This window comes from Panthera tigris, chromosome C2, assembly GCF_018350195.1.
Source record: "Panthera tigris isolate Pti1 chromosome C2, P.tigris_Pti1_mat1.1, whole genome shotgun sequence".
Taxonomy (NCBI): domain Eukaryota; kingdom Metazoa; phylum Chordata; class Mammalia; order Carnivora; family Felidae; genus Panthera; species Panthera tigris.
The window spans coordinates 138,438,427-138,454,925 of NC_056668.1; the positions used below are offsets into that span (position 1 = coordinate 138,438,427).

Sequence of the window (16,499 nt, forward strand, 5' to 3'; positions counted from 1 at the left end):
CGCGCACTCGCGGGCGCGCGCGCGGACGGCCGGGCGGAGGCAGCGTCTCGCGGAGGCGGTGGCTTCACTTTCCAGGAGTCAGGGGCGGCCGCAGCAGCAGCCGCGGGCAGCAGCCTCGGGAGCCGGAGCTGGAACGGCCGCGGGCAGCGGCGGCGGCGCTGAGGGTGAGTCCGGGCGGGCGCGAGCGCGGCGGGGACAGGCGTGGCCGGGCGGCCGGGTGCGTGGTGCGCGGGTCCGGCTTTCGGTGACAAGACCGTCTGCGGGGACACCCCGTCCTCGGCCCTCCCAGCGCCCCCCCTCCGCCCCCCGCCTCCGCAGCCCTCTTTCGCGGCGCTTGGGCTCTAGCCCGTGACCTGCGCAGACGCCCCTCCCTCAGGTATTCGCCCGGGCCTCGCCGGTGCTCCCCCACTCCAGTCCCCGGCGTCCTCCCTCTAGCTGGCGTCCCCCCTCTAGTGGGCGTCCCCCCCCCAACCTCCTCTCCACGTCGCAGGTCTCTCCTTACACCAATTGCGCCCTAGTTCTCCTTCTCTGCTCCCTAGCGTGCCCCATTCCCGGCGCCCCCTCCCGCGAGCCTCCTGCCCCTGTTTCTCGCCCTTTCCACCCCTCCCCCTCCTTCCTATCCCCCCCCCACCCCCGCCCGCCTCGTCCCTGCCTGTCCATCTTCTACCCCCTTCCGTTCTCAGTTCCCCATCCTTCGCCACCCTTCCAGCCCCTTTGCTTTCCCAGCCGCATCCTGGAACTAAGTCTTTGCAAAAGTACTGGATAAATGTCACGGTGGAAAGTGCCCGGCTTGATCTTTTGCTATTTTCCCTAATTGCATAATTGCTGCACATGGTGTCTCTCTGGCGAGTGCCGGGTCTGGCGCCGCCACCGAACCCCGTGGCCCTCCTGGAGAAGACCTTGTGGGGTGTGTTTGTGTATGCCCGGGTGTTGTATTGGTCTTTTGTGAAGCCTAGCGCTTGTCACAGTTTGGAGCCGAAGCCCATTTTTCTCTGGTCTCTTCTCTGCAGCCCCCACTGGCCTGGTTTGAAACTGGATTCCCTCTGCCCTCCTTCCCCCGCTTCTCCCCCTCTCTTCTCTCATAATGTTTTGATCCTTTTGCCCTTTACCATTTCTAATGAAGATAAAGCGTAGCTTCTTGTGGGTTTTTGTTTTTTTTTTTTCCCACGACCAACCAGAAATGTCCAATCCATCTTCCCTTAAGGAAATTAAGGCCGCTTTAGAAAGACATCATCCTGTGCTCGGTGGCTGTTAGACCTATTTGCATGTTTTCAAGATTCATCGTTTTGTATTGTGTATTCTTGAGAGTTTACTGAAATATTTTTATTTAAAAGTACAAAAGAAAGTGCTAGGGTTTACCTTCGGATTATCTAGCGCTTTGGAAAGATTTTAAGGTCTTCTTAGTTTTTTGTTTTTTTTTTTTTATTCCTGATTCTTTAAAAAGTATGTTTCTGTATATGTGATAATTCAGTCTGGACCTTGCAATTTAAATAATTGTCTCAGCGGTTTGGACGCTCTGGCTCTTTAGTGTTTTTGCATATGGGCTGATGCTGACGATAGTGTTTAATGTCATACCCCATTATATCTCCCCCAGAACATAGCACCTTTTCTTCAAAAATTGTATTTTATTTTACATTTTAGGTAAGTTCAGAAATCTGAGTAGGAAGACAAATAAGATATCAAAAGACAGGATTAAGCGTTTTCCTGTTGTAAAAGCTCAAATGAACATTTGCTTTTGCAGTTTTATACCATGAGATACAGTTATAAGGCTTATCTGGACAGTAGTTGGATTTATGAAGTGACTATAGTTGCTTTTACGTTATCAGTTATATTTATAACCGAATCATTTCATTTTTATGGAACATGTGAGTTTCATTTATTATATTGCTGATTTCCAGGACTGCATGTAATTACGACATAGAGTACACAGCTATAATACAAGATTATTTTGTGTGTTGAAGAAGAAACAACATCCAAACTTTTAATATAGCATGTTTGAGGAAAAGTCCACCTTTCTATTTTATGTTTAGAAACCAAGATTTACTTTGAGTCCATAATAAAAATAGAAATTGGGATATCTTATTAGCTTTGAAACTATCATTGAAGAAGAACACTATGTTTATAACTCTGGAATTTAAGTTTATCTTCCTTCTATGATTCGATCAAATTAGCTAAGTAGGAATTAATCTTAAAGATAATTTAAAAATGCTGATTTAGAAGATAACTTTAAAGACTTTTAATTCATGACTTTTTATTCATTTGTATTTTGGAAAGACAAAACAATTTCATACTTATACCTAATTAAAATGCTTGTAGACTGCTTTTTCTTCGTAAAAATCAGTTGTCACCTGAGTGGTACAATAATTTTTTTCCAATACTTTTTTCTGTACTGAGGCATTTCAAAACCAAAATCAGTGGAAATTTGCCTTACTCTTGATATTTGAAAAAGAAACGAAAACTTTGTTTCTATAAGTTTCTGTAGTGGTTATTAGCGGTCTCAGATGAATTTCTTATCTGTAGGTTAAGATTCAGATGAAATAAAGTTGTCTTAGGTCAAAAGTGAAAATGAAATATTTTTCTTTATTGTGAAACTATAGAAATTATACCTTTATTTGGGTTTCCTTTTTTATGGAAAGGAGCCAAACTTGAGTATATCATCATATGATTTCTATATATAAAATTAAAAGTTGGGCAAGACATGGTATTAGAAGTTAGGGTAGTGACAGGAGGTGATGCATATGCTGTATTTCTTGGTCTGGATCCTGGTAACACAAGTGTGTTCAGTTCATGACAGTTCATTGGCCAACACTCAACATTTGTGTACTTTTTTGTCTATACGGTACACTTGAAGAATTTTTCTTCAGCTAAGGATTTCCTCTAATACTTATCCTCTGTTGGCCTTCTTTCAGTATCCACATAATCAAATACTTCTCCATTCAATTCTTGATCTGTCAGTTCTCTAGACTCCCAGCGGCCAAACACACTGAGACTCAAATCCATTTTATTAATAACCACTTTATGGAGATGTATTCCACATACTGCAAAACTCACTGTTTCAAAGTATACAGTATACTAAGTGGTCTTAGTATATATTTACAAGGATGTGCAACCGTCACAACTCTCTGATTTTAGAACATTTTCAGCACCTCAAAAAAGAAACTCCATACCTATTAGCACTCACTCCCTACTTGGATGTTTTTAATAGTTTTTTTTTTTTTTCTTAATTTAATTTAGTTAGTAATCTCTACACCCAGTGTGGGGCTTGAACTCACAACCCTGAGATGAAGAGTTGCATGTTCTACCAACTGAGCCAGCCAGGAGCTCCATAATAGTATTTTTTAATAATTCTCTGGAGAGATTAGTCTTCTGATATTCTGGAGTGGTGTTTGAAAGTTGAGTTTGGCTCAGATTGAGTCATTGAGTAATCTTTCGAGTAATTATATACTCATAGCATTATTATTGTGCAAATGTACATAAATAAGAACATTGAGAAGAATGTGTAGCTTTATAACTAACGTAAGATAGAACTGAAACTCTAGGCATAGATTATTAAACTGAAGGACCAAGTTCAGTAAAAAAGAATTTTATTTCATTTAGGCTTCTGTATATTTTTCATACAATGGGTTGCTTCTGGTTTAAGATGTATAAAATGATTTCTCACTCATTTCACATTTCTTAAAATATTGCCAACAGCATTTTGCTATATCCAAGGACCTTTCCCTGAGAATTGTTCTCTTTCTCACTTCCATGCGCATCTGCTCTAACACGCTTTTATGTACATACTTATAAGATTTTGAACTTCTGATATATTTTAACTGAAAGAAGCTGGAAAAAAAATCAATGTTAAATCCAAGGATAAGAATTAAAGTGAAATAAAAATGAAAAAAAAGCAAGAAATATATGTTAGGACTGTTACAGCTAGACTTGAAACATACTGGTATAAAATTTCAGTATTCTATTAAGTGACTTTAGTGCTCATAAAAGATGTCACAGCTGTGGAGACTGATGATCTCCATTTACAGAACAGGTAGAAGAGCAGTCACATTTCTCCGTCAGTGTGTTTTCAGAGCTGCTTGTACAGACGTATTTTTGTTTGGCCTGGGGGAAGGGAGCTGTTGGAGTGGAGAGGGGTGGTGTTTTGTTTGTGTGATGTGTCTTTGAAGGCATTCAGTATCTTCTGTTGACTCTTCACCTCTCTGCATCCGGATCATTCTCTTGCAGCGCTTTTTGGTTTGTCTTACCATAAAAATTTCAACCCATTAAAGACTTGTATTATGAAATCACTTTCATTTAGAGGAAGCCGTAAGTTAAATCTTCGGTGGGGGTGAATTTTCATCACTGTCAACTAGCTATACATTTAGACTAATTACAGTAATAAAAAACAGTGCTTTATTTGAGGTATCTTTCTTTTACAAAGTACTTCTTAGGTGTCGGTAACATGGCGAGCACAAGGCCCTTTTGAGTCTGGACATTGATTTGTCAGTTTGGTTAGAGTTGTCAGTACACTTTAAGCTAGTTTGGTTGTAAGGAATGTCTTCATAGAAGCCAAACTCAGGAATTGATTATTATGGAATGACAGTTCAGAGGGGATATCCCTTTTCACTTACTAGAATTTTTTTGTATCTGCTAGCCAGGTTATAGCAGTTATATACCTATGTATCAAGGTAGGTATTAAGGAAATTGAGTTGAGAATTAGAGCTGCTTGGGGAACATGAACTAAGAGCAAAGGGAATTTGAAAGTCTTTAGGGATATTTTATCCAAGGCTGGGAAAAAAAGAATCCTTCACCATCTCAATACAGTCTCCATTTCTTGTGAAACACAGTTGCTTGGTATATTGCTCGATCAGTGCTGACACCATCATATGGTTCAGGTTTTATTTAGAATCATGCAGGCCTCTGTGTTCTTTTGTGTTCTTCTGTTATCAGAAAGGTTACTTAAAACAATTGACTAGCTTGGAGAATTTTAACTTAGTAGTTTTTCAGAATATTTAGAGTTGTACAACATCACTATTATTTTTAAAACATTTTTTTAAATGTTTATTTTTGAGAGAGAGAGAGAGAGAGAGACAGAATGTGAGCAGGGGAGGGGCAGAGAGAGAGGGAGACAAGGAATCTAAAGCAGGCTTCAGGCTCTGAGTTGTCAGCACAGAACCTGATGAGGTGCTTGAACTCATGAACTGTGAGATCATGACCTGAGCCGAAGTCGGACGCTTAACCGACTGAGCCACCAAGGTGCCCCACAGCATCACCATTATCTAATTTAAGAACATTTTCATCAACCCAAAAGCATACTTTATACCTATTAGCAGTCCTTCTGCATTCTTCCCTCACTCCTACTCCCTGACAACCATTTACCAACTTCTCTGTCTGTGAATTTGCCTATTCCGGACATTCTGTGTAAATGGAATCATACAGTTTATTGTCCTTTGTGACTGACTTCTTTCAATGAGCATGATGTTTTCAAAGTTCATCCATGTTGTGGTGTGTACATATTGTACTTCATTCCTTTGTATGGATGAATAATACACTGTTGTGTGGCTGTATCACATTCGGTTTATCCATTTATCAGTTAGTGGACATTTGGGTTGTTTCCTCTTTTTGGCTCTGTGAATAATGTTGCTATGAATGTTTTGTGTATACATTTTGTATGTTTTCTTTCTTCTTCTCAGTACGTTTTGAAAGAAAAGTTTTGGCAGCTCCCAAAGTTGTTTTGTAAATGACCACCCTGTTCATTTTATATTAGTTTTACTTAATTCTACTTGCAGGCTCTCTTTCTCTCTGTTCTAGAGGTAACTTACTGTCGTCCTCCCACAACTAAATAAATGATCTTTGATTTTTAATCCAGGATCTAAAATGTCCACTGAGGCACAAAGAGTTGATGACAGTCCAAGCACTAGTGGAGGAAGTTCTGATGGAGACCAGCGTGAAAGTGTTCAGCAAGAACCAGAAAGAGAGCAAGTTCAGCCCAAGAAAAAGGAGGGAAAAATATCCAGCAAAACAGCTGCTAAATTGTCAACTAGTGCTAAAAGGTACCTTAATAATTTTAACCTTTTTGGTTTTAGTATCAATTTATCATCTTAAGTTCTCTCTTTTGTATTTAATCATTTATTTGGGATACAGATTCATAAATCTGTATATTGAATACATCTGTAATGTAATGTAATAAATGTAATGTAATAAATCTGTATATGAATAGACAAATTCATAAAAATACATATTCATTGTGTGTGTGTTTGTATTATTTAATAAGTGAGCATATATAGGAAAACGTGTGTAAAAGTGTGGTAGTTTGGTTTACTCGACCATAAATATTTTATTCTGTTCAGCAACGTGGAAGAGTGAGTAGGAATCTGTTAAAATAGTTTTTGAATGATGTATATTTTCTACTACTTGTTAGTAAAGTTAGAAATGCTGAAGTTAGCAACAAACATATCTTGGTTTCATTATATAAGGCAGTGGCTCTGTCTTGATACAGATTTTTTTTTCTCTAGACAGTAGATACATCTGGAAGGTAGATATTTGAATGAGTCTCTATTACCACATCAGTTGCTTATGAGGACTGGACTCACCAGAGAATCTGCTTTAATATTGTTTAATTATAGAATGTGTCTTGGAAAAGAATTTAGAAGTAAACTAAATTTAATACAGTTTTTCCTGATTTTGTGGTTTAATGGTCTTATTTTCTAATACCTTTTAAAAAATATCAAATAGGAAGCGTAATGAAAGCATTCTGTAATTTTTAGACATAGTAGAATGTGAATGTTGAATGACAGCTTTATATTTATTGGATAGTATGAATTAGGAGGATCTGTTTCCTGATGATCCAAAACCATTATGGTGTAGTAGACCTTGTTTCCCTCTGGTGTAGTCAATCCACAGGATTGGGAAGAACCTTCTCAGGCCTCCTGGTGGGACATGAGCTTCTAGGGAGAGATGTTGGAGTGATAGTGAGTGGTCAGCAACTTATGCCAAGGGACTAGGGTAGTCAACTCCTTCCCAGAAGTGTGGTGCTGGTCTCTGATCTCTCTTGAAGGAGTGGTGTGAAAGTCAGGTAGCCTCAAGCTTTAAACCTCTATACTAGAACATGCCAGTGTGGGAGAACAGGGTTCCGTTTAGTTTTGCTATCTCCCCACAAGTCCAGAGGGCTTTAGTCGGCTGACCCGATGACCCCTCTGCTGGCTGGCCACAGCACAAAATGACCTGCTGCTGGGAAATGTGGGGTGGAGTTAGTATGGATAAGAAAGGTAGGAATGGAGAAAATATGACATTAAGATGAAAGAAAGGTTGGGGTGAGTGAGTGGATAAGAGATACTCAGTTATAGAGTGTACCTGCATGTAAATGAGGAAACTGTAATTCAGTCATCAGCTTCTGATAATGAGGATTTTCACAGGGCATCTTCAGCTTGTCAGAAAAGGGAGAGAATGGGCTGTCCAGGTCTGTGGGAAGTAGAGTTGGGATAGTGCTTTGCCTGGGTTTGTGCTCAGGTGTCCCATGATGCTAGTTAGCAAAGACTCCTGTCTGTTTCATGAGGCCCTGCCTTTCCCCCTCATTAGGAGGATCTCCATAATCCCTCAAAATCATAATTGAGTGATGTATCAAAAGACCAAATTCTGTGTGTGAGAGATCATTAAGTGTACAGTGTGTGAAAGTGAGGATTGCATGATTTTTTCAAGTACATGGGTAATATTTTACTTTATTTTACTACAGTGTGTACAAAGTATAGATTATAGGGGCACCTGGTGGCTCAGTCGGTTAAGTGTCTGACTTCAGCTCAGGTTATGAGTTCAAGCCCCACATCAGGCTCCATGCTAACAGCTCAGAGCCTGGAGCCTGCTTCGGACTCTGTGTCTCCCTCTCTCTCTGCCCCTCCCCCACTCGTGCTCTATCTCTGTCTCTCTCTCAAAAATAAATACACATTAAAAAAAATAAAAAGAAAAACCCCGAAGTATACATTATATAGTCAAACCTAGTCCCTCCCCTTCCCCTTTAAAAAGAGGATAAGACCTAGTTTTGAGATAGTACGTGTATGTAAAGAATCCAAGACAGTGCCTGATCAGCGCATAATAGTAATTGGTATTATTGCAGTGGTTAGAGTAGGAAGTATTGTCTGAGTTAAAAGAGAAAGCTTAATTTTTCACTCATCTTTTCCTCCAACTTAGTTGATAGTGAAGTTATTTTATTTTTTTCTATCTTTGCTTAAATTCTAAGAACTCAGGAAAAAATTGAGAATCAGGAAGGCAGACACCCACATCTTTTAAATTCATCATTATATCTATAGTGCCTACCATAGTAGAGTCACAGTATTTACTTACAGGTGTCTTAGAACCTTGATTTGATTGTAGGGATTGGTTCTTCCATGGATAATTAAGATCCCAGTACTAATGTGTGCAGAAGATTCAAAGAGATCATTTCAAAATAAAATTCTAATTTATTATTGTTAATTTTTATTCAGATGAGAAGTCTTTTCCATATAGTGTCATTTTATAAGAGATAATTTATCAGAAGAAGTACACAGGTTGGACTCTAGAGCTGGGATCTGGGTTTGATTATAGGTTCTGGCATTTAGCAGCTCTGTGATCTGAGATACATAATTTAACGTTTCCAACCTCAGTTTCCTTTTCTGTAAAATGGAGATAATAATGGTACTTCTTCACAAGGCCGTCATGAGGACTAAATATGATAAAGCATTTATTTGCCATCTAGTAAGGTCTCTTACAGTGGTGCTGTCATTTATAGACTTTGTGCCACCTAAAGTCTTGTAGATGTTTTTTAAGTTCATTTGATAAACTTTAGGAAAATGAGATCTATGTTAACCTTTGAGGACATAATACTACTGTTGAACTAGAAATACTCAGATGCTGTGATTATGTGTATTTTACGTAACTCGGGAAAATTACTTTGTACATAAGTGCTCAATTGCATGAAATGTGCTGTAACTGAAGAACTAATACTTTTGTGTAGAAACGTATTTTTAAAAAAAATCTCAGTTTTTAAGGTATTATGGAAGAGTGACATAGAATATAGGAATCATTTAAGTGGACACTTTATTTAAACAATGGTATAAGTTAATTTCATCTATTTTGAGGTAAGAGGAAGATTATAGTTACATATTTGATCAGTTTTTGCTCCTTGGCAAGAATTTGTTTCTTAAAAAATTGACGTGCTTTTATCTTGATAATGTCTATATCACTTGTTATATTTGCAAGTATGTAGTTGGACTATGTCTAGCAGTGACACATTTTGATGATTTTATTTGATTGACTAGTCAGTTCAATAAAACAATTATTTTGAGCTCGTCATTGAATTGACTGTACTGCTTTCAAGTGTTGACACATCTGTAACTGTGAATTTTAAATCACATTTATTCCAAATTAACTTTGTTTGGAGTTGACATTGTGATTTTACTGGACATACTGCTATTTGGTTTTAGACTCTAAATTTTTGTTAGGTTGAAGGGTGGATTCCAGTGTGTTCCAGTGTAAACGTTTATTATAGTTTTCTACATTAGAATGAATTAGTACTCTTTATAGATAATCTTTTATAATTACTTCATCTTCTTGATTCTAAATGTACACATAAAAACTTTTTTAATGTTTCTGAAATCAGGATGCATTGTGCAAAAATAGTTATCGAGGATATCTTAAAATCACGGATATATAGTTTATATCACCATTCAGAATTAAACTTTAGGCTTATTATGTGCATTGACTCTGTCTTTTCTAGGTTAATTCAGAGACTACTTTGAAATTTAAAAAATTTTAGTGATTAATTGAGTGGTGTTTTTCTTGATAATAATTTCATTTTCAAAGGTTTTGACCAGTTGATTCAGTTGGTTAGAGTAGGAGTTCTCAGGTGGCCAAGGAATACAGTCCATTTAAGAATATAGAAAGGCATTTTGGTGGCACACTTTTTTCTTTTTAAATAACTGTTAAGAAAATACCTTTGTGAATTCCCATGTCCAAATATTCATGCTCTACTTGGACCTGAGTGAGTTCCTGAATCGTTTTTGTCTTAATGTTTTTAAAAAAATTTTTTAATGTTTATTTTATTTTTGAGACACACACACACACACACACCACGAGTGGGGGGAGGGCAGAGAGAGAGAGAGGGAGACACAGAATCCAGAACAGGTTCCAGACTCTGAGCTGTGAGCACACAGCCCTATGCCGGGCTCCAGCTGGCAAACTGCGAGATCATGACCTGAGCCAAAGTAGGCGCTTAACCAACTGAGCCGCCCAGGTGCCCCCTTTTTAATGTTTGTTTATTTGTTTTTGAGAGAGAGAGCACAAGCTGGGGAGGGGCAGAGAGAGAGGAAGACACAGAATCCAAAGCAGGCTCTAGGCTCTGAGCTGTCAGCACAGAGCCCAGTGAGGGGCTCAAACCCATGTGAGATCATGACTTGAGCTGAAGTTGGATGCTTAACTGACTTACTGAACCACCCAGGTGCCCCCCCTGAATTTTCTTTAACCTGAAATATGTGTGTTTGAAATATGTCAGTACACATGTACTGCTTCATTTTTTCCGAGCCATTAAACCAATATGTTGATGTTAAAATGCATGCTTCATACCTTCTTTTAAATCAAAAGGGACAGTGTAAGCATAAGCATATCTATGATTTTGGTACCATATTCTTCAATTAAGTCTAAATGAATCCTGATTGTTGTTTCTTTTCCCCTCCCCTCACTCCATTCTTTTTAGCGAATGACAGTCACATGCAGTAACTCTTACCATTCTTGGAACAGTTAAGGTATTAGGTGAAGTCTTTCAAACTGAAATTTAGTTTGTATTTTGCTTCTGACTTGTCTCCATAACTATGTGCATTTGCTGACTTAAGTATCTTAATAACCAAAGAAGTGGCACTGCTAGATGGAAATTGGGAATTTAGCCAATTGTCTAGTTGATTTATATATAAAGAAATAATTTTGTCTTCAAAGTTTTGATAAGAGAGAGGTCATTTATTTGTTTGACTTAGCAAGATAATTGCCTCTCACCTTACCAGTGTACAATAACTAGCCTTAGTTTCCTTATCTTTTAAATGGGAAATGATAAAACAGTAATGCTTAGAGAATTTTGTGAGATTTATTTAATTCACTTTTAATAGACTAAGATCATCATGTGAAAGGTACACTGTAAGTGTGAATTATTGATACTTTTTCATTTTTCCTCACCCTAAGGGACAGTGCCTGAAATAGCTACCTTTCTTACCCCACATGTCAAGACTGCGAAACTTAATACATACCATGATCACAGCTTTTGAGATAGAATTGAATTGCTGTCATTGAAAGCAGCAGGACATCTTGCAACTGTTTAAATAGCAATTCTTAGTATAATCTTTTCTGTCAAGAAAAGCAATGAATATATTGTCAAGAGAAATATATCCATTCTTAGGTGTGGCACAAAATATATTTTAATATATTGACTCACTGCTTAGAGTTGTCAAGTTTATCAATAAATTGCTTTTTGTATTGAATAATTAGATCTGGAATTATAGACATCCAGAGGTGTTCAAGTTCCATTATTTGACAGAAAATTATGATTTATCAGCTTTTTAAAAATTTACTTAGAGAACACACACAAGTGTTGGGGGCGTCAGGGGAGGACAGAGAGAGAGCAGAGAATCTCAAGCAGGTTCCGCGTTATCAGTGTAGAGCCGAACACAGGGCTCAGTCTCACAGACCGTGAGATCATGACCTGAACGGAAATCAAGAGTTGGGTGCTTAACCTACGGAGCCATCCAGGTTTTTTCAACGTTTTTTTTTTTTTTTTTTTTTTTTTTAATTTTATTTTTGGGACAGAGAGACACAGAGCATGAACGGGGGAGGGGCAGAGAGAGAGGGAGACACAGAATCGGAAACAGGCTCCAGGCTCCGAGCCATCAGCCCAGAGCCTGACGCGGGGCTCGAACTCACGGACCGCGAGATCGTGACCTGGCTGAAGTCGGACGCTTAACCGACTGCGCCACCCAGGCGCCCCGCCATCCAGGTTTTAATCAATTTTTATTTATCAATTTTTAAATCAAAAGGGACAGTGTAAGCATAAAGTAAGATGAGTTATTTGAAAATCCCAAAGAAATTCTTTTATCTCAAAAAGTTTACATTGACAGTTTAAGCTCACTCTTGAATGCCTATTCTTTTGGTCCTCTTGGTTTAAAAACAATTTGTATAAGTTATTCATGTTTCTGCTAAGTAGTACAGAGACCTATTTAATGGAAAGCAACAATTTTCTGTCCAAATACCTTCCTATCCCAGTTGTCTTGAAGCAGACTCTCTCTCTCTTAGCCATCTCTGGTTTTAGTCCTTCTATTGGTTTTTCTGCATAAGTCTAAATTATATACAGTATTTTCACCTATTTGTTGAATAATTTTTTTGAAGTTTATTTATTTTGAGAGAGAGCTTGGGAGGGGCAGAGAGAGGGAGGGAGAGAGAGAATCCCAAGTGGGCCCCACACTCTCAGCATAGAGCCTGATGCAGGGCTTGAACTCACAAACTGTGAGATCATGACCTGAGCCGAAATCAAGAGTCTATTGCTTAACTGACTGAGCCACCCAGGGCCCTGATCTATGCTTTTCTTACCTAGGTGTTTTTCTTCTGGAATTTCTGGTTGTCTCCCCTCCTCTTAATAATGTGTCTTTATTATATTCTTTTTTAAAAATGCTTATTTATTTTGAGAGAGAGGGCGAGAGAGGGCATGCATGCAGGAGCAAGGGAGAGGCAGAATGAGAGAGAGGGAGAAAGAGAGAATCCCAGGCAGGCTCCTCATTGCCAGTGCAGAGCCCCAAACAGGGCCCAATCCCATGACCATAAGATCATGATTTGAGCTGAAATCAAGGATGCTTAACTGACTGAGCCACCCAGGCGCCCCAGTCTTCATTATATTTTTACACACTCTGCAGCCCCTTCTTGGCCATCTCCACCTGTTTAATTTACACCTGTCTGCTTTGTCTTCCAGAAATATACTGAAACTTCTCATCTCCTTTTCTTTGCTGTTTATTCCTTTTTGCACTTTCTGTATTTTGCCTCCCTGCCCTTTCCTGCCTGCCCCGAGTGGAGTCCTGAAGGGATAGGAGGTGGATGTGTGTGTGCTTAGTTTACTGTCCTTAACCTGGACTTATTAGTTGTCAAGTGCCTGTTGTATACATTTGTGTGAGATCCATAAAGGGTGTTCCTCTATATCAGATCTTTGAGATTTCTCATTTAATTATAGATTGCATATACTTTATATGTATGTGAACACATCATAGAATCCGTATCAGAAGGAATCATATGTTTTAAAGATAAAACTGATCATGAAGTTAACCTCTTCATTTTTTAGGATGGAAAATAAACCTCTTCATTTTATAGGATAGAAAGCTGAGGCTCAGAGAGAGAGAAAGAAAGAGAATGCAGGTGTGAACAGTCTTTTTACTGAATAACTCTCAATTAATGGCATAGCAGAATTAAAATGAAAGTGTTTTTGGCTTTGAACTTATAAGTCTTTCTCAACTTCATAATGCCTCCCCAACCTTGAATCACATGGCTTAGAAAAGTGAAAATTATGTTAGTAACATGCAATTCCTTTAGGAAATTGATGCCAGTCCTCTCAGAGGAGTCACGTCTATTTCTGTATTTTCATTTGTTGCCTTGAAAAAGACATGAAATGAAATTGAGAGTAAATGTTTTCAGATTCTTATTTTTTAGGGTACTTTAGTAACTATCATCCATTTACTATCACAATAATTACCAGATAACAGGCATCCAGTTAGCAAATCTCATGTTTAAAAACCAAAGCTAAGGACAAGAAATGGTTTTGAGAATTTTTTTTGTATCTTGGTTTAACGAAGCCTCTCTTTAATAATGGTATTTAAGAGAAGAATGCTAGTTGAGAGATTGCTAAGTATAGTCTTCTAAATCGTTGTAGCACTGTTAGCCTTTGTATATGTATATGAGGAATCAGATGCAGTTAAAAGTCGAAGTTGAAAAATTTTAAGTATAGTCTTCTAAAACGTTGTAGCACTGTTAGCCTTTGTATATGTATATAAGGAATTAGATGCAGTTAAAAGTCAAAGTTGAAAAATAACACATGGGAAAAGCAGGTTTTAAAAAAAGTTCTTTTTGCATGAATCTCGTGCAATGACATTAAGACGGTTATCTGCATATTATTAGGATAGTCCACGCAGAAGGAACAATGTCAAACTGGAAAGCCTCTACCTGTTCCAACCTAGAGGCTTTAGGGAGGAATACCATTTATATTAAGAAAAATTTTTGTAACATTTATTCATTTTTGAGAGAGAGAGAAAAAGCATGAGTGGGAGGGGCAAAGGAAGCGAGAGACAGAATCTGAAGCGGGCTCCAGGCTCTGAGCTGTCAGCACAGAGCCTGATGCGGGGCCCAGACCCACAAACCACGAGATCATGACCTGAACCGAAGTTGGACGCTTAACCAACTGAGCCACCCAGGTGCCCCCATTTGTATTTTGATAGCAGTTTCACATGTTGAAATGAGATCCTGATAATTCTTTATCAGTGGTTTGGATCATTCAGAAGCCTTAATTAATAATCATCTTTCCATCTTATTTGGGGAGGTTCTTGTACAGATCAGAAGTTGGAATGATCCATAAATAATGTGGCAAAGGTTTCCAATTTAAACTAGAAATTTTGGTTAGTGTTATCGGTGGTTCAGTGACATTTTAATTTAAGTCAGTGTTGTTTCTGTAGGCTACATGTACTGATCATGGCCAGTCTTTTTACCTTTTGTAGGTGCATTGCCAAAATCATGGTAGAAGTTACTACTTGAATGTTATTGTATATGATGATTTATACAGTATTAGTGTTTCAAAATAAAACACACAAATGGGAAGTGTTAGTGTAAAAGTATAACACTTTAATGAACTGTTAAGAGTGTGAAGACGTTTTAACATAACTTTGTCTCTTTTTTAACATAACTTTGTCTCTTTTTTAAAGAATTCAGAAGGAACTCGCAGAGATTACGTTGGACCCTCCTCCCAATTGTAGGTAAGTACTTATGGATTTTTATTTGTGTCTTTTGCACAAGGTATAATTGAATTGTTTGATGTGCACCTGTTGTTATAGTCTGATTAATTAGTAAAATATCATTGTGGTTGGGACTTAAATGACTGTGGAAGATGGTTGTTGTTTCTGTGCTGAAATGGCATACTTACCAAGTTTATTGTAGAGGAATGGTGGAGTTGTCAAACATACAGCAATGCAGTGACAATAAGATAATGAAATTATAGAGTAACAAATACAGTTATCTTTTAGTTGGTGAGGTGATGGGGCCTTAAATGATTTCTTTAATGATAGAATAATAGTGTGGCTAAAGTATTTGCTATTTGATCATTCACTTGTTATCTTGTTGGAAATTGATTTTTAAAAGTGCTGGAACATTAAACAGTGTTTCTTCATGGTTTACATTATTTCTTAAATCATTGGCCGTGGAATGGGTGTAGAAGTAAGAATGGGTGATTTGAGGCAGTGATATTAAATTGAAAATGTTCTCTCCTTTATGACTACATTTTTCAATTTTCTGGTCAGAGTTTACTTATAAGAAGTAAAAGTGCTTGCCTGGAAATGATTAATGTTATACAGGTACATAGAGGAAGAGGAGAAAAATAAACTCTTAACGTTGTACTGTATCTTGGATCTGGTGGAATAGTTAGAAGACGGCTGTTTGACTATTTTAAACATTTCTTTCTGTTTGATGTGAGGTTGGTGTTGGAACTAGGCCAACATGGAGTTTTCATAGTTTAAATTGGTAGTCTTGTGGATTGAAGGTGAGACAGCAGATCACAGGAAAGTGTTGATAATACTGAATGCAGGTAGAATTTATTGTTTGGTGCGATTTCTGATTTCACTGATCTTATTTTTTGTGGAAGCAAAGATAGCAACTCTGTGTATTAATGAAAGTGAAAACTTTGCAGATGGCTATTTGATAGTTGGCTAGTTGACAAGTGTTTTGTGTAGAAACATTTCTAATAGGGCCTTTTATGTTTGTGGTGAATCTACTGTGGTTCTTTACATGAGAGTCATATACAGTGTATGTACTCACAATAATATTCAAAGACTGTTTTATTCAAATAGACCAAATATTTCTGTTAGGTAAAAACCGTTTAACACTAAGACTTTTTGTCACACTTAATGACTGTGTTACATCAGAGATTTTTTCAGATGGCAGATCATTGTTTAGGCTTTGCTGGCCAATTCATGGAAATGGAATGATTTGTGGAAAATTCCGGTTTGAATGAAATCTAAAATCTCTTGTTTCTTATGACAGTATTCATTTTAATGGTTTGAATCTTTAAAAAAAATTTTTAATGTTTATTTATTTTTGAGAGAGGAAGAGCACAAGCGGGGGGGAGGGGCAGAGAGAGAGGGAGACACAGAATCCCAGCTATCAACACAGAGCCTGACATGGGGCTCAAACCCATGAGCCAGGAGATCATGACCTGAGCCGAAGTTGGGCGCTTAACTAACTGAGCCACCCAGGTGCTCCAGTTTGAATGT

General features: G+C 38.1%; 1 protein-coding gene across 2 annotated transcripts in view; it reads left to right on the forward strand.

The window, feature by feature from the left end:
- Positions 1-17: 17 nt before the first annotated feature.
- Positions 18-16,499, forward strand: part of LOC102954357 (ubiquitin-conjugating enzyme E2 E2) — a 369,038-nt gene continuing 352,556 nt past the window's right edge. For both annotated transcript variants that reach the window (XM_042956336.1, XM_042956335.1), the window contains exons 1-3: positions 18-164; positions 5,846-6,029; positions 14,940-14,990. In XM_042956336.1, the coding sequence (XP_042812270.1) occupies positions 5,854-6,029; positions 14,940-14,990 (227 nt within the window). In that variant the 5' untranslated portion in view covers positions 18-164; positions 5,846-5,853. The remainder of the gene's footprint in view (positions 165-5,845; positions 6,030-14,939; positions 14,991-16,499) is intronic.